This window comes from Vulpes lagopus, chromosome 11 (assembly GCF_018345385.1).
Source record: "Vulpes lagopus strain Blue_001 chromosome 11, ASM1834538v1, whole genome shotgun sequence".
Classification (NCBI taxonomy): domain Eukaryota; kingdom Metazoa; phylum Chordata; class Mammalia; order Carnivora; family Canidae; genus Vulpes; species Vulpes lagopus.
In genome coordinates this window covers 66,376,510-66,392,784 of record NC_054834.1, presented here as the reverse complement: position 1 = coordinate 66,392,784, position 16,275 = coordinate 66,376,510, and the positions used below count along the sequence as shown (strand labels likewise).

The 16,275-nt window shown below is 49.9% G+C and overlaps 1 protein-coding gene across 1 annotated transcript in view; it reads left to right on the top strand.

The window, feature by feature from the left end:
* The first annotated feature begins 6,011 nt into the window (after positions 1 to 6,011).
* Positions 6,012 to 16,275, top strand: part of F2 (coagulation factor II, thrombin) — a 17,122-nt gene continuing 6,858 nt past the window's right edge. Inside the window, exons 1-12 of the mRNA XM_041722114.1 lie at positions 6,012 to 6,149; positions 6,498 to 6,661; positions 7,332 to 7,356; positions 7,659 to 7,709; positions 9,099 to 9,204; positions 9,305 to 9,441; positions 10,859 to 11,176; positions 11,484 to 11,609; positions 11,695 to 11,821; positions 12,255 to 12,422; positions 12,943 to 13,116; positions 13,384 to 13,565. Coding sequence (XP_041578048.1) covers positions 6,077 to 6,149; positions 6,498 to 6,661; positions 7,332 to 7,356; positions 7,659 to 7,709; positions 9,099 to 9,204; positions 9,305 to 9,441; positions 10,859 to 11,176; positions 11,484 to 11,609; positions 11,695 to 11,821; positions 12,255 to 12,422; positions 12,943 to 13,116; positions 13,384 to 13,565 — 1,651 coding nt within the window. The 5' untranslated portion in view covers positions 6,012 to 6,076. The remainder of the gene's footprint in view (positions 6,150 to 6,497; positions 6,662 to 7,331; positions 7,357 to 7,658; positions 7,710 to 9,098; positions 9,205 to 9,304; positions 9,442 to 10,858; positions 11,177 to 11,483; positions 11,610 to 11,694; positions 11,822 to 12,254; positions 12,423 to 12,942; positions 13,117 to 13,383; positions 13,566 to 16,275) is intronic.

Sequence of the window (16,275 nt, the reverse complement as noted above, 5' to 3'; positions counted from 1 at the left end):
TCCTTTCCAAGGCTTGAGTAGCAGAACCAAGACAGGCGCCAGGTCTTCTGACCCCTAATTTAGAAGTCTTCCAGTTAAAATGCAGTGGCTGTTCTTGAAAAGATTGATCACCGGAGTAATTTTTTTCATTGAGGAAATAATCTTCAGATGTCAGAATAAATCTTGTTTATCTGAACAGTAGAGTCCCTTTATTCTCTACTTCTTTCCTTCGTCCCCAGATTAAGTCACTTTTAACAGTTTAGTGGATATGGCATTCATTTGAATGCTGCTGCCTGCTGTAGGGCAGAGATGCTATAAAGTGGTGCTGGAGGACACCTTAACCTGAAGGCAGGTTTGACTGCATGGTGTCTGCACCTGCTAAACCAAACATCAGACGGTGTAGGAGATAAGGGATCTTTTATTCCCATTTGCTACTTCAATAAAATGAGAAAATCTTACAATCATCTGAATTACATTTAAGCACCTCTAAACAAGGCAAAGCATCATGGACTGTAAAAAGCCCCATCTCTAGACGGGTTCAGGTGTGGTTCGTGGCTCTACCCTTCCTTGACTGACTGCATAAATTTAGGCAAGTTACTTGGCTTCTCTCTGCCCTGTTTCCTCATCTGTAAAAAGGGGGTAACTATGGTGCCTACCTCATCAGTACTAGGCACCCGGCACATGGTGAGCAGTTAATAAATTGTAGCTGGTTACTAGTAGTATTGTTATCAGCCCTCTTAATTTGGAAGAGAATATTAAGGTGCTTGCATGTTTCCTCTAGGTATTGCTTGTTTCGGGCAGGTCTGCATCACTCACAATAGTTTCGTACTTGGGGTGCATGTCTACTGGGTTTGCTTCATGGAACAGTGAGGCTGTACTCTAGCAGAATGTCAGGGGATGAAGGTAATGCAAGGTGAAGAGCAGTGGTCTGAGAGGCATGAGTCTGAGTCCCGGTCCTAGCTTTATAGCACGAACACTATAACCTTGGTCAATTAGCTCCCCACCTCGAGACTCCCTTTCCAAACAGTGACATAGGGAATTTAGACCAGATCATTGCTTTGCAATCTCAGCTCCACCATTGAGCCCTTTTGCTAACTTTTTTTCTTCTATGGATCTGATATATTTTTTAAGATTTTATTTATTAGAGCATAAGCAGGGTATGGGGGAGAGGGAGAGGGATAAGCAGACTTCCCACTGAGAAGGGACCCCCAACTCGGGGCTCAATCCCAGGATCCTGAGATCACGACCTGAGCCGAAGGCAGATGCTTAACCAACTGAGCTACCCAGTTGCCCCTGAATCCTAAATTTTAAGAGCTTTTGATTAACTAGAAATTCACTCATTTTAAAATGCTGATCAGATTGAGGGGGAAAAATAAGGTATTTAACCACCTCAAAAGATATAATGTCAGCCACAAAGGAAAAAAAATTATCTTTGTCTTAAGGTAAATTTACAATTTTTGAGGGTTTAAAAAAATATCCAAAAGGACAAGACCATCCTGTAGTATATGCATGGAGCCCTAGGCTGCAAAATGTCTGGATTTAATGATACCTGACCTTCTTTCCAGCTCTGAAATTCTCTGTCTTAGAACATAATTTTACTGTTTTCAGTGATTACAGAGCTTCGTTTTACAACATAGCATTGGCCTTACCCATGATTTTGTTTGACACCAACTTGTTAGGAGAAATGCAATCCTTCATTATCGCCTTGTGCTTAGTGGGTAATATGATCCGCTTTAAGTGTGCAGGCATGTTTTTGGGGTGAGAAACAAGAGGATGTGTTCACACAAGGTGATAAAGGCCTTCACTGCTTCTGTATCTTTGGGGTAAATCCCCAGCAGTGCAATTGCTGGGTTGTAGCGTAGCTCTATTTTTAACCCTTTGAGGAACCTCCACAGTTTTCCAGAGTGGCTGTACCAGTTCACATTCCCACTAACAGTGCAAGAGGGTTCCCCTTTCTCCACATCCTCTCCAACATTTGTTGTTTCCTGTCTTGTTAATTTTCATCATCCTCACTGGTGTGAGGTGGTATCTCATTGTGGTTTTGATTATAGGGGAAAGGAGAGAAATTGAGTGGAAGATATCAGAGAGGGAGACAGAACATGAGAAACTCCTAACTCTGGGAAACGAACAAGGTTGTAGTGGAAGGGGAGGTGGGCCGGGGGATGGGGTGACTGGGTGACAGGCACTGAGGGGGGCACTTGACGGGATGAGCACTGGGTATTATACTATATGTTGGTGAATCGAATTTCAATAAAAAATTAAAAAACAAAACAAAACAAAAAACAAAAGTCTAAACCCATCATAGTACTTCTATTCCTCTTGTGCATTTGGGTGTTAGTTCTCTCCGTGGTTTCTATTATCCTGAACAGTCTCTCCAACCCACCCCATTGATTTCCATGTCATGAATTTGCCAGAGAGACTGGACCCATTTGTTCTGTTGAATGTCTGTCATTCCTTGTGGTGGTGGCTAACTTATTCCTTTATCATCTGTATTTCCTATAAACTAGTAATTAAAGCTAGAGGCTCATTTAATTCAGCTTCACTATTTTAGGAAGAGCCCTTCACAGGCAGCATTGAGTATTTCCAGTTTCATACATAATAGTGGGGTTTACTGGATACTTCGTATGTGGCAGGCATTGTGATACTTTATAAACATAATATGCTTTAAAGGGGTAGCTTAGTATTTACCTCAAAATGATAAACTTAACTCTGAATCCATCTAGATCGGAGGGAGACCGGGATATATGGAATCCAAAGAATTGCAGCAAGTGAGAACCCAAAGATTACAAATTCTGAGAGCTGGGGGTGCTTCTGCAGGGACAAAAGGAATGGTATAGATCAAATAAAACACAAAATCAAATTTATCAGAATAACCTAGAGTTTTCTTTAAAAAAAAAAAAAGATTTTATTTTTTCATGAGAGACACAAAGAGGCAGAGGCACAGGCAGAGGGAGGAGAAGCAGGAGCCCAATGCGGGACTTGATCCTGGAACCCCAGGACCACATCCTGAGCTGAAGGCAGACACTCAACCGCTGAGCCACCCAGGCATCCCTGGTCTAGAGTCTTCTTGTTGGTCTTGTCATTCCTGGACCCAAACCATGACTTTCAGAATTTTCATGCTCTCTCTCTCCTCGCCAAAGAGCCCACACTGGCCATCTAAACCATCTATCAGGGGATCCCTGGGTGGCGCAGCGGTTTGGCGCCTGCCTTTGGCCCAGGGCGCGATCCTGGAGACCCGGGATCGAATCCCACATCAGGCTCCTGGTGCATGGAGCCTGCTTCTCCCTCTGCCTGTGTCTCTGCCTCTCTCTCTCTCTCTCTCTCTCTCTGTGACTATCAGAAAAATAAATAAATAAATAAATAAATAAATAAATAAATAAATAAACCATCTATCGTAACTATGCAAATGACAGACTGGGAGCTGTTTTGATTGGGTCCAGCATTTGCCATTGACAAGATGTTAGGACCCATAGTCTTCAGAATGAAATTCTCCCTGCTAATTGAATAGCACCATGATACGTGAATTCATCACCCAACACATAAATCAAGGCATAAATCTGTGGAAGCAGGAACCAAATCTAAGCAGAAAGCTTCAATTATCTTCCCAGGGCCTAGAGAACCAAAGTTTTCTGCTTTGGAATATTGTCTGCAAATAGCTTGAGGAAGACACAGCCCAAGACTTGCCTGTTAATGGTGATGTCTGCACGTGAGCATGCCATGAGCTCAGCAAGTCTGCAAAGAGATCAGTATGAGTTTTTCAGCAACAGCCTCGTGAGACAAATATTGTTCTAATTTTACAGATGGTGAAACCCAGGCCTGGCCTCCCAAACCTGTGCTCTCTTTTCTGCTATGATGCTTGTATATAGGGATGTTCTGACAGCAAGGGAATGGGGGGGGGGGCGGTCAGCAGACCCTTAGCCCTGAATCCCTAGCCCCCCCTAGAAGAGGGACCTTAAAAAAAAAAAAAAAGAGGGACCATGTATTATGTGTTTTGTCCTCCTGGTCAACACCCTCTGCTCTTTCCTTTTCTCCCTCTCCTGATTGACTCAGTACTGGCCCCAGCTGGTCCTCAGAAAAAAAGAGGATCACCTGTTTTGAAGCGGCAAGGATGAAGCCACACTTCTCAGGAGCCCTTCCCTTAATATGTAATTTTTAAAGAAACTAGTGAGGTAAGATCTTTTCACTATTCTCAAAAAAAAAAAAAAAAGTAGGCTCAACATCTTTAGTGAACAGGGACTCCAAATTAAAACCACAATGAGATACCTGCACATCTATCAGGGTGGATAATGTGAAACAGATGGACAATATAGAGGGTTGGTGAGGATCTGAACAACTGGAACTCTCAAGTATTGCTGGTGGGAGTGTAAACAAGTGCCACCACTCAGGATGATCATTTGTTAGTGACTTAGGCAAAGCATATGTCTTTTGACCCAGCAAATCTACTCTTATGCACGAGTATTTGTAGCAGTGATGTTCATTATAGCCAAAACAGGAAAATAATCCAAATGCCCATCAATAGGTATCAAATGGGTAAATATTTACACAATGAGATACTACACAGTTTTTCAAGGATTGGACCACTGATCTGAGAAGCCAGACACAAACAGGTATATGCTGTAGGCTTCCATTCCTATGAAGTTCAAAGATAGGCAAAACTGGTCTAGGGTGATGGTGGTTAGAATAGTGGTGATCTTAGGGACAATACTCTGGAGTAGGGCTAAAAATGTTGATCTGGTGGTGGTTACATAAAAATGTGAGTCAAGGGGCACCTGGGTGGCTCAGACGTTGAGCGTCTGTCCTGGGATCAAGTCCCACATCGGGCTCCCTGCATGGAGCCTGCTTCTCCCTCTGCCTATGTCTCTGCCTCTCCATATGTATCTCTCATGAATAAATAAATAAAATCTTTTTAAAAAAATTAAACACTTAGGATTTGTTTAAACATTGCTGAGTATAAGTTAATCCTTGGTTTAAAAAATATATAGAAAAATAGGAATCTATGTATCTATGTACTATACTATATCTAGGAACTGGGCCACCCAGGAATTAAGCTAATTCATGGGAGTCCTGACCCCCAGGTCTGTGCGAACCCTCTTTGCTTTGCTCGGCACCAGGCCCCGCCCTGCTATCTTCTCAGACCCTACGTGATGGCAGTCTAAACCTGTATGGCCAGGCCTGGAGGATGGCAAGACGGGAACGGGTGTTTCCTGTGTTCGTGCTCTTTGTCCTCTGTCCTAATTAGACCCAGGACTAATATTTACCTTGCAGAATGCAAATAGAAAATGGGGGAGGGATGGGAGCAGGGCTCGGTGAGGGGCAAGGTAGGAGCGGCAGCCACTCTAGGCCTGGCCCCAGCTGGACAGGCAGGAGGAGAGGGAGGGGCCCTGCGGAGAAGACCTGAGGACTTGGGCTGGTCCCCATTCTGGGGCGGCAGCAGGTCCTAGTTGCTGAGAGAAAATAGACCAGAGGCTCAGTGGCCCTGGACCTGGCTCCTCCTCCTGAGCAGCCACAACACATAGACACACCTCCATAGCTTCCAGATGGGAAAGTGGTTGAGAGGCAGCTCTCTTTTGGCTACACCCTTGTCTCTGCTTTCTTACACCCATGTGCTATGATTACATAAACCTCCCCATTGGTTTATATCCATATACCTGCTGTTTATTGAACATGTACTACATTTTATGGGTGTCACATTCATAATCTAGTCTGAGTCCTCACAACAAAGTACCGTTCCCATTGTACAGATGGAGAAACTGAGGCTCACAGAGATTAAAGCAACCATCACCATTTGTTGGGATTGGAAGGACCCTTGGGAAGATCTTGTGGCCCTCCTTGCCCAAGTTGGCCCACATCTCAGAAGGGAGGGGCTGGACGATGGTGGAAACTTACACTGGCCTTTCCTTTGTGACTTCCTCCCAGACCATCTGTCTCTAGTCCCAAGAGGATCTGTCTTCCTGGGTGGCGGGGGTGAACTATCTATACACTAGTACCATGGCCCTGACCTGCTGATCTCTCCCTCTTGGCTAATTTCTTCATGTTAGTTCAACATTAACCCAGAGTGGTCAGGACAAGACCTCAGAGTCCCGGGAGCTGATACACTATGGCGCACGTCCGAGGCCTGTGGTTACCTGGCTGCCTCGTCATCCTCTTTAGCCTTGCACACAGCCAGCATGGTAAGAGGGGGTCGGAGGCTGGGACAGGCTGCCAGGCTGGGATATAGGCCCATGGGCCGGGGGCTCCTGGCTTGACTGAGAACAACAGGGCCAATGCCCAGGTGGGTCTCAGCCTACACCATGGCTTAGGGAAGGAGCCGGGTGCTCAGGTCTGGATGCACAGTGACTGCGTCTCTCCTGCAATGTGGAGAGCTAGTGGGCCACCACTGGCAGCCTTTTGGGTCCTGCCACCATCCCAGGTGTCCCCTTTTGGAAGCCAGGAGGGCAGGGTAGCTCGCTTCCTGCCCCCACAATGGCCAAGACAGCCTGGCTGACCGAGGCCACTGTCCCATGCCCCTCCTGCCGCAGTGTTCGTGGACCCTCAGCAAGCACTATCACTGCTCCACCGGGTCCGACGCGCCAACAGTGGCTTCCTGGAGGAGGTGCGCAAGGGGAACCTGGAGCGAGAGTGTGTGGAGGAGCAGTGCAACTACGAGGAGGCCTTTGAGGCCCTGGAGTCTTCTACTGCCACGGTGAGGGCCAGGCTGAAGGGCAGGTGTGGTCCCTCCTGGTGGGCCCAGCTCCAGAACCACAAATGAGGCAGCGAGGGATGTCCCAGCTCTTCAGCTGTTGGCAATGCAGTGTCCACGGGGACTTCATTTCACTGGGATGCCAAGATGAGTGACCTCAGCCTTTCTTGGAGGTCCTGATGCCTGGGCTATGTCAGGGTCTGGCAGCCTAGTGAGGCTCCAGGTCATCGGGGGCTCCTCTGTCTTCAGATGGCTGTCTGCTCTGGGGTCTCCGGAGGCCCTGGTGCTGGCCCACACGGCCTCTCAGCTTTAGCTATCTGCTACTATGGAGTGTGGGACTCTGGCGAGGCCTCAGGGCTCCAGAAGCTCTGCACAGCCTTTCCCCTCCTGGGCCCATGCCCCCACCTCTCCAATCTAGCCCACCTATGGGAACCCTTTACGGTAGTCTTGTTGGCAGGGGGCTCCCCTCTCCTCAAATATTCCTCTCCCCAGGGGCTTGGGCTCTGGAAACAAAAGTAAGAAACTACCACAAACTTCCCCAGAGCCTGCCCCATGTGTGACCAGGGTAAGGGAAAGGTGAAAGTATGAAGAAGAAAAAACACAAAGTCTACTGAAAAACAAAATGAAATGAAACAGGATATGCCACAGCCTCATGCCAGCTCTTATTTTTCAGGATGTGTTCTGGTCCAAATACACAGGTGAGGACTGGGAAGGGTTTGCTCCTGGAAGGGAGTCCTGGGGACCCCAGTGAAAGAATGTCCTATTCTGGAGAATCTTCTGGTCCATCCAACCATCCATCCCTCCACCCATATTTTCCTTCCTTCCTTCCTTCTTTCCTTCCTTCCTTCCTTCCTTCCTTCCTTCCTTCCTTCCTTCCTTCCTTCTTTCCCTCCTTCCCTCCTTCCTTCCCTCTGTCTCTGCACATTGTCCCCCCCGTCCTCTGCTTGAGCCCATGCTGTCTCCTACCCCAATCCCAAAAATGTTTCTGGGTCTTTTTCAGCTTGTGAGCCGGTGAGGAAACCTCGAGAAAAGCTCGTTGAATGTCTGGAAGGTGAGGAGCCAATGTGGGGGTGGCAGCAGGATGTGAGTAAGCAGCCTGGGAGAAGAGCAGAGTAGAGTGGATTAGGAGTGGTGGCCCAGCACCTGACCTTGCCTTTCTCTTCCTGTGGTCAAGGACGCATCTTTGCACCTGGCTCTGTGCCTGGCAGTGAGGAAGATGATTAACATTGGAGAAATGAATGAATGGATGATGAATTCATGTTTTTTAAAAGATTTTATTTAAAAAAAAAAGATTTTATTTATTTATATGACAGAGAGGGAGAGAGCACAAGTAGGGGTGGCGCAGAGAGAGAAGCAGATTCCCTGATGAGCAGGGAGCCCAACATAGGGCTCAATTCTAGGGCCCTGGGATCATGACCTGAGTTGAAGGCAGACACTTAACTGACTGAGCCACCCAGATGCCCCTGAATACACCTTTAATATAAATATGGACTCCCAGGGCAGCCTCAGGGTTTAGCTCCACCTTCAGCCCAGGGCGTGATCCTGGAGACCCAGGATCGAGTCCCATATTAGGCTCCCTGCATGGAGGCTGATTCTCCCTCCGCCTGTGTCTCTGCCTCTCTCTCTCTCTGTGTTTCTCATGAATAAATAAATAAAATCTTAAAAAAAAATTGACCCCAGCTCTTAACAATAACTCTTTAACTACTGACCATACTTTTTGTTTTTCTTTTTTTCTTTTTGTTAAATAACTTACTCAACAGGCATTCTACTAAACCTCTGCTATATACCAGGCACTGTGTCATGTCATGTGCTGGGGATTTTAAGAGAATCAAGGAGCTCACAGTCTCATAGGGAAACAAAAATACAAAATATCAGTATGATTGTTGGAAAAGCTCTGTTCCAGGTGCCAAGATGATGCCAGGAAAAGGGGCATTTAGTTTGCTGGCAGCATCAGGGACAATCCCTGAGAAAAAACAGTTTTCCACCTGGATTTGTGGGCACACTGATAAGCAAACAGAAGAGCATTCCTAGGCAAAGGAGACAGTTTTGCAAAGGCTCTGACGCATGAGGAGCTCTGATAACAGGTTGGGTAGACCAGGGCCAAATTAGAAGTACCTTATTCACTTTGTCATTCCACTGGCCCTGAGGAGCCACTGACTTTAAGCTCCATGAGGGCAGGGGCATACCTTGACTATGCCTTATTCGTCACTTAGTACTGGGCACAGTGTCTGATACATGGTTTTCACATGGATGGTGGGCACTCAGTGAATTTTTGGTGAGTGCTGTTAGATTGGTGAACTGCTGGGTACAGAGGAGGTGGCTGAGGAAATGTGGGTTAAGGGTCATGAAGCAGAGGTAGCTTGTAGGAGGTGGACAGACAGAGCTTTGCTAAGTGAGAGAGGTGACAGATGGTAAGACACCGGGGCTGGGGTCTCTGCAGGTAGCTGTGCTGAAGGTCTGGGTATGAATTACCGAGGGAACGTGAGCTTCACCCGGTCAGGCATCGAGTGCCAGTTATGGAGGAGTCGCTACCCACATAAGCCTGAGTGAGTAATGGGCTGGCCTGTTGGCCAGTGGGCTGAGAATATGGGGCTGGGACACACTGGATGGGGGGTACAGCCTCTGCTGAGCAATTTCCTATTCCAGAATCAACTCTACCACCCACCCTGGGGCCGACCTGCAGGAGAATTTCTGCCGTAACCCGGATGGCAGCACCACTGGGCCCTGGTGCTATACTATAGACCCCACCGTGCGGCGAGAGGAGTGTAGCATCTCCCTCTGTGGTGAGCTGGGGAAGGCTGGGCAGTCCATGGCCAGGGCTCAGGGGTCTCTCCATAGGGCCTGGTAGCCTGGGACAGGAAGCTAGACCCTGGCTACCTTCAAACATGGCTTAGTCACTTACAACAAACACATTTGGGCCCATGGGTCAGTGAAGTCAAGAGAGCAGAGACAGCTGGCGTCCCCTGCCTCCCCAGTCTTTGCTTCCTTGTGACCCAGACTATAGCTCATTCCAAAATTCTTTCTTTTCTGCTTGAGGCCTTCTTCCCTCCAGGAAGCCTTCCCTAACCATTTCAGCCTGTGTGCCCTTTTCTGAACACCACAGAGCAAGCCTCACATGGTCCAGCCCAGCATGATTCTGTCATTATCCTTTCGCCTGATGTGTCAGTTAGCTTTAGCCACAATAATGCTACAAATCCCACAAAATCACAAACAACTGCAAAAGCTCAGAGGCATATACCAATAAGCATTTATTTCTTATGTGTCTGAGGGTTGGCTTGGGTGGCTGTGCTTATGTCAGCTGTGTCTGCCTATGTCTGTGCTGGCCACAATGTAGGCTGGGCTTGGCTGCTGGTCCTGCTTCAAACAATGGGTCCAGCTGAGCTTGGATCCTTGTGTGGGTTGGGTCCCGGTTTGCTCCACATTACTCATTCCAGGGCTGAGGCTGAAAGGCACCATCTCCCAAAGTTATGGCAGAGGTAAAATAATAAAAATTAAAAAAATATTCAGAAACACATGATGTGTGTCAAGGCAGTTCTGCCCATGCCCCATTGGGCATGATCAAGGCCAAAGTCAGCTGGAGATGTGTACCTTTACCTATAAAATCACAGGGCAGAGGATGTGGATCTGGGCAAGGGTAAAGAATTAGTGCCAGCAATCAAACTACCAAATATAGGTTGGTGTATCTTTGTCCTTCATGCATCCCTCTTGGACCTAAGGCTTGGTCCTGGGACTATATTACAGCAAGTTACCAGTCATGGTAACAAAAGCAGCTACCATGTACCAAGCCTGCCCACCCCCAATACTTCGCAAGGCTGCTGAAATTGCCCTACTGCCCATGAAGCCATCCTTAGTCATCCCAGCTACTTTTCCTGCTGTCCGCTATAAAAATAGACTCTTTCTTTAAAAACTCCAGGCAGTCACTACCAATGTATCACAGATAACCCAGGAGGTGAAACCGAGTTGCCATCTCTGTCTCACAATGCACCAGACACAGCATGTATTTTGTTTAAGTCTCTCAAAAACCCTACAAGAGTGGTATCAGTCACCCCTTTTATAGGCAAGCAAAGTGAGGTTCAGAGAGGTCAAGTTACCTGAGGCCACATAGGAAGAAGGTGGCAGGGCAGGAAGTCAAACCCTAACCCCCTGGCTGCGTGTTGTCCCACCCCACCCACTCTGCTCCCCTGCCTCCCCACCCACCAGGCCAGCAGGGAGGCGTCACTGTGCCGCTGACCCCACGCTCAGGAGGCCCCACGGTGAATCTGTCACCTCCATCAGAGCACTGCATCCCTGAGCGTGGCCGGTACTACCAGGGTCGCCTGGCGGTGACCACACATGGGTCCCCCTGCCTGGCCTGGGCCAGCAGTCAGGCCAAGGCCCTGAGCAAGGACCAGGACTTCAACCCTGCGGTGCCGCTGGTGGAGAACTTCTGCCGCAACCCGGACGGGGACGAGGAGGGCGCGTGGTGTTACGTGTCGGAGGAGCCGGGTGGCTTTGAGTACTGCGACCTGGACTACTGCGGTGAGACGGGGCGGGGCCTGCGACTGGGGGCGGGGCGGGGGCGGGGCCGAGCAGCCCCTCCCCGGGTGCAGGACTGCCCCGCCGCTGGGGGGCACGGTCGGCTGCAGCTCTGTCTCCCCGCGGCCCGGTGGGCTTGGCCCCCGCGCAGCTGAACTTGCTCAGGCCCCAGGCTGAGGTCCCCAGGACGCCGTGCGCTGCGCTCTGGGCCTCGCCCAAGGCCCTCCAAGGCCGCGCGGAGGCTTGGGCGGGGGGATGCCGAGGGCTGCGCGCAGGCTGGCCTGGCCCCAGTGGTGCCTGCTCCCCGCAGAGGAGCCCGTTGAGGAGGTGGGCGACGGGCTGGCCGAGGACCTGGATACAGCCATCGAGGGACGCACCACCGCAGAGGAGTTCCAGCCCTTCTTCAACGAAAAGACCTTCGGCGCCGGGGAGGCAGGTGAGGCAGCGGGGGCAGCGGGGGCAGCGGGGGCTGCAGGGGCGCAGAGCCCAGCTCGGCTCCTCACGCCCGGTTTGCTGTGCAGACTGTGGGCTGCGACCTCTGTTCGAGAAGAAGTCGGTGAAGGACAAAACGGAAGAGGAGCTTCTGGAGTCCTACATCGACGGGCGCATCGTGGAGGGTTGGGACGCGGAGATTGGCCTCGCGCCCTGGTGCGTAGTCCGGGCGGGCCGGAGGGGCCCCGCTGGGGCTGCCCCTTCCCTCACAGGCCTGGGCTTCCCAGGTGATGCCAGCTGGCACCCCTCTGAGATTGGGGGTATTGCTTCTCACGTGCAGAGAGCGAGGCTGAGGCCCAGAGAGCTTAAGGGGTGTGCCTACTTGAGTTACTTTCTCTGGCCCCAGAGCTATGCCAGGCTGTGCAAATTCTGGACCTGCAGAAGCTGGGGAGGGGTGCAGAAAGCAGGAGGCAGCCCCTTGGTGTGGTGTGGAGGTCCCAGTCCGCAAGGGCAACCAGGCCAAGCTGGGGTCTGGGCCCAGTAGGCACCTCTGTCCAGTTCTGAAAACTGGGACTTTCTACTTTAGGACAGGTAGAGGGGCAGCTCCCCAGCTCCTAAGGCTTCTCCTTCCCTCCCTCCCCCATCCCAGGCAGGTGATGCTTTTCCGGAAGAGTCCCCAGGAGCTGCTGTGTGGGGCCAGCCTCATCAGTGACCGCTGGGTTCTCACTGCTGCCCACTGTCTCCTGTACCCACCTTGGGACAAGAACTTCACAGAGAATGATCTTCTGGTGCGCATTGGCAAGCACTCCCGCACCAGGTACAGGATGGGAGGCCACTGGATGTCTGGCAGGGGTCAGAGTCCTCCAGCGTGACCGTGGGGGCCTCTGGTGGTTCCCGGGAATGTGGGATATGTCTGTTTATTTCCCACAGTGGAAAACTCAGCAGTCTCTGCTGTCAAGGCCATTTGGCCATGTCTCGACTGAGGCTTGGGGCTTGGGACAGAGAAACTCAGACTCTGCAGAGAGTGAAATCCTGGCCCACCCCCAGCTTCTCTCCAGCTCCCAGGATGTGGTACAGGTGGGACCTGTGAAGAGAGGCTGTGTGGGCCAGGGCTACAGCCTGCCGCCCTCCCCCACCTGCCTGGGCTCTTTGATTCCAAAGTCCTGAGCAGCTTCAGGCCGGGAGATGCTGCCAAGCAGGAGCCAGCCCTCTCCCGTCACTGGTGGCCCAAGGCTCACTCCAATTCCTGGACTCTGAGGGCAGGCCATTTCTCCCCTTAGGCACCAGCTGTCCCTCACCAAGTGGCTTACAGCTTCTCCATGTCCCTGTTCACACAGGTATGAGCGAAGCATTGAGAAGATCTCCATGCTGGAAAAGATCTACATCCACCCCAGGTACAACTGGAGGGAAAACTTGGACCGTGACATAGCCTTGCTGAAGCTCAAGAAGCCTGTCAACTTCAGCAACTACATCCACCCCGTGTGCCTGCCTGACAGGGATACAGCTACCAGGTGGGGCGCAGCGGGGCCGGGGCAGGGTGGTTCACAGAGCAACGGTAGGGGGAGCCCTGGGCTGGGGTCTGGGCCTGATGGTCCCAGCAGCCTTGCAGAAGTTCTGCCCCTTTCCAGACCTTGGGGTGAGAGGGGGCAGTTTTGAGTCAACCCAGATGTCCTTTCTGCACCAGTGTTTTAGATTCAGGCCTCCAAGGGGGCAGTGCTGGGGCCAGGGACCTCCAGGAGGGGTTGGTTCTCATGAGCTCCTTCTCCCTTCTCCCAAAGACTGCTCCAGGCTGGGTACAAAGGGCGGGTGACCGGCTGGGGCAACCTGAGGGAGACGTGGACATCCAGCATTGGTGAAGTACAGCCCAGAGTCCTGCAGGTGGTGAACCTGCCCATTGTGGATCGGCAGGTCTGCAAGGCCTCCACCCGGATCCGCATCACTGACAACATGTTCTGTGCTGGCAAGTCTCTTGCGTGTGGCCAGGCTTCAGGGTGGGGGGCGGAGACCTATTCAAGGGCTGGATCTGGTCCCTTATAAGCCCCATGGCTTTGGGCAAAGTTGCTTAACCTCTTGGAGCTATTTCTTCCTCTGAAAAATGGAGATAAAAGTCTCTGCCCTATAGGGGTGTGTTAAGGGGCTAGGCATGGTGCTAGTCACTGGTTGCCCATATGTGTGAATCCAGATAGCAGCATGAGGCCTCAGGTGGAGAACAAGCCATTTGTTCACTCAGTCATTTGGCAAATATTTTTTGAATGCCTGTTGTGATCAGTATTCTACTGTAAACCACAAAGACCCAAACACAATGCCTGTGTCCTCACAGAGCTCCCTTAGTAGGAGGGAGTGTCCATCAGCAGATGTAGGACAGTATTCCCCACTGGGAAACAACATGAAGCAGAGTAAGGGAGAGAGAGAGAGAGATGGGGACAGAGTAGTTGGACAAGGCTGGGGAAGTGCCCTCTGGGGTGGGAGAGAGGGGGAGAGCTGATGTAAAGGCCCTGGGGTAGGAGCCTGCTTAGTGTGTCTGAGGAACAGCAGGGCGGCTGGTGTGGCAGGCAGGCAGCAGTGGATGAGGGGAGGGAGGTGGGCAGACACAGGATGGGCAGTTCTTTCAGGGCCTTCAAGGACTTTGGCTTTTATTGAGATAGGAAATCTGGGAGGCTTTGGGGTGAATAGATAGTCTAACCTAATTAAAAATTTTTCGTATAGGAGTGCCCACGGGGTCATGAATTCAAGCCCCACATGGGTGTAGAGCTTACTTTAAAATTTTTTTCTGGGCAGCCCAGGTGGCTCAGCGGTTTAACGCCGCTTTCAGCCCAGGATGTGATTCTGGAGTCCTGGGATCAAGTCCCACGTCGGGCTTCGTGCATGGAGCCTGCTTCTCTCTCTGCCTCTCTCTCTCTCTGTGTCTCTCATGAATAAATAAAGAAAAAATCTTAAAAAAAATAAATTTTTTTCTAAGATTTTATTTATTTATTCATGAGAGAGAGAGAGAGAGAGAGAGAGAGAGAGAGGCAGAAACACAGGCAGAGGGAGAAGCAGGCTCCATGCAGGGAGCCCGATGTGGGACTCGATCCTGGGATTCCAGGATCACGTCCTGGGCCGAAGGCAGGTGCTAAACCACTGAGCCACCCAGGGATCCCCTAAACATTTTTTTCTCACTATAATCTCTGACTCACAGGAAAGTTGCAAAAATAATACAAAGAATGTATGTATACTGTCATCCGGGTCCTGCCCCCACACTGTGTGCATGTGTGTGTGTGTGTGTACAGATATACACACATAGACACACGCTGTTTGAGAGTCAGTCGTACATAAGCCTCTTTACCCGCATCCTTGAGTACACACGGATGTTCTCTTATGTAACAAGTACAGTTGTTGAAATCAAAAAATTAATGAGATGATAGTGTTTTGTAATCTGTAGACCTTATTCTGGGGTTTTCAGTTGTCCCACTTACTGATGTTTTTTGTAGCAAAGGGGGAAAAATGTTCTTCTCGTCGGGATTCAGTCCAGGGTCACACATTGTCCGTGGCTGACCCCTTCCCTATCTTCTACAACTTGGACGTATTTCCCAGGTGCGGCCCTGGAAACCTGTAGCAGGGCCCTCGGTTTGGTTTCTTTGAGGTTTTGGTTTCCTTGTGATCACATTCAGGTGAAGCCAGGGTGTGTCCTTCTAAGTGGGCTCCACGGGCAGGCCTGTGATGTCCGTTTGTCTCACCACACCAGGGAAGACTGACACTTGGGTAAGGTGGTATCTGCCTCTGGTGAGGCCCTCACTGTGAGGTTCTGTTACAAGCATCCTGTGGGGAGAAGCTTTGATCCCCTGCATCCTGTTTCTCATCAAACCGTCCTCCCAGCTCTGGGGGCTGCCAGGTGGCCATCTTCTAATTCTTTCATTCCTTCTGTGTTTATTATCCTTTTGTTGGAAGGAAGACCTCTCCTTTCATTCGTTTTATCAGTGTGGACTCCCAGATCTTCATTCTCAGAGTGACAATTTGCTAGTGTCATCATTTATTTTGATTTTCAAATTATCCAGGTTTGGCCAGTGGGAGTCCCTTGAGCCTGGCTTCTGTGACTTTTAATGTTCCTGCCATTCCCTGAGAACTTTCTTGCCCTGGCACAGCAAGGGGTTCTTCACTTTCCTGCTGGTGGAGAATGGTGTTTAGAGACCAGGATCTAGGTGCCAGGTACGCACATCACTTCTAGGATGTCACTGCTTCTACACCCTCTCAGCAGACAGATCTAGAAATTATGTGTATTATGCATATGCCAACATCTAGATTTTTCTGTCATCTACAGTCTCTCTGAAACCTCCCACTGCAATCCAGCCAGATTAATTTTAGCTTCTCCCTTTCCATATTTGTAACTCTCTGATGACAGTGAGAAACTTGACTCCTGTTATTCATCATATAGTAACTTATTTGATCAATATTAGAATACATAGGGGCACTTGGTGGCTCAGTGGTTGAGCATCTGCTTTCAGTGCAGGATGTGATCCCAGAGTCACTATTCTTAAAAAAAAAAAAATGATAGCCACATTATGTGGATATACTATAGTTTATTCGGCTGTTTTCCTGTGGAGAGCATTTAAGATAGTTGCCAGTATTTTGCAATTGAACATCTTTTCAGTTGCTTAAGAATAATTTTTATTGAATTTTCCATGGTTTTTTGC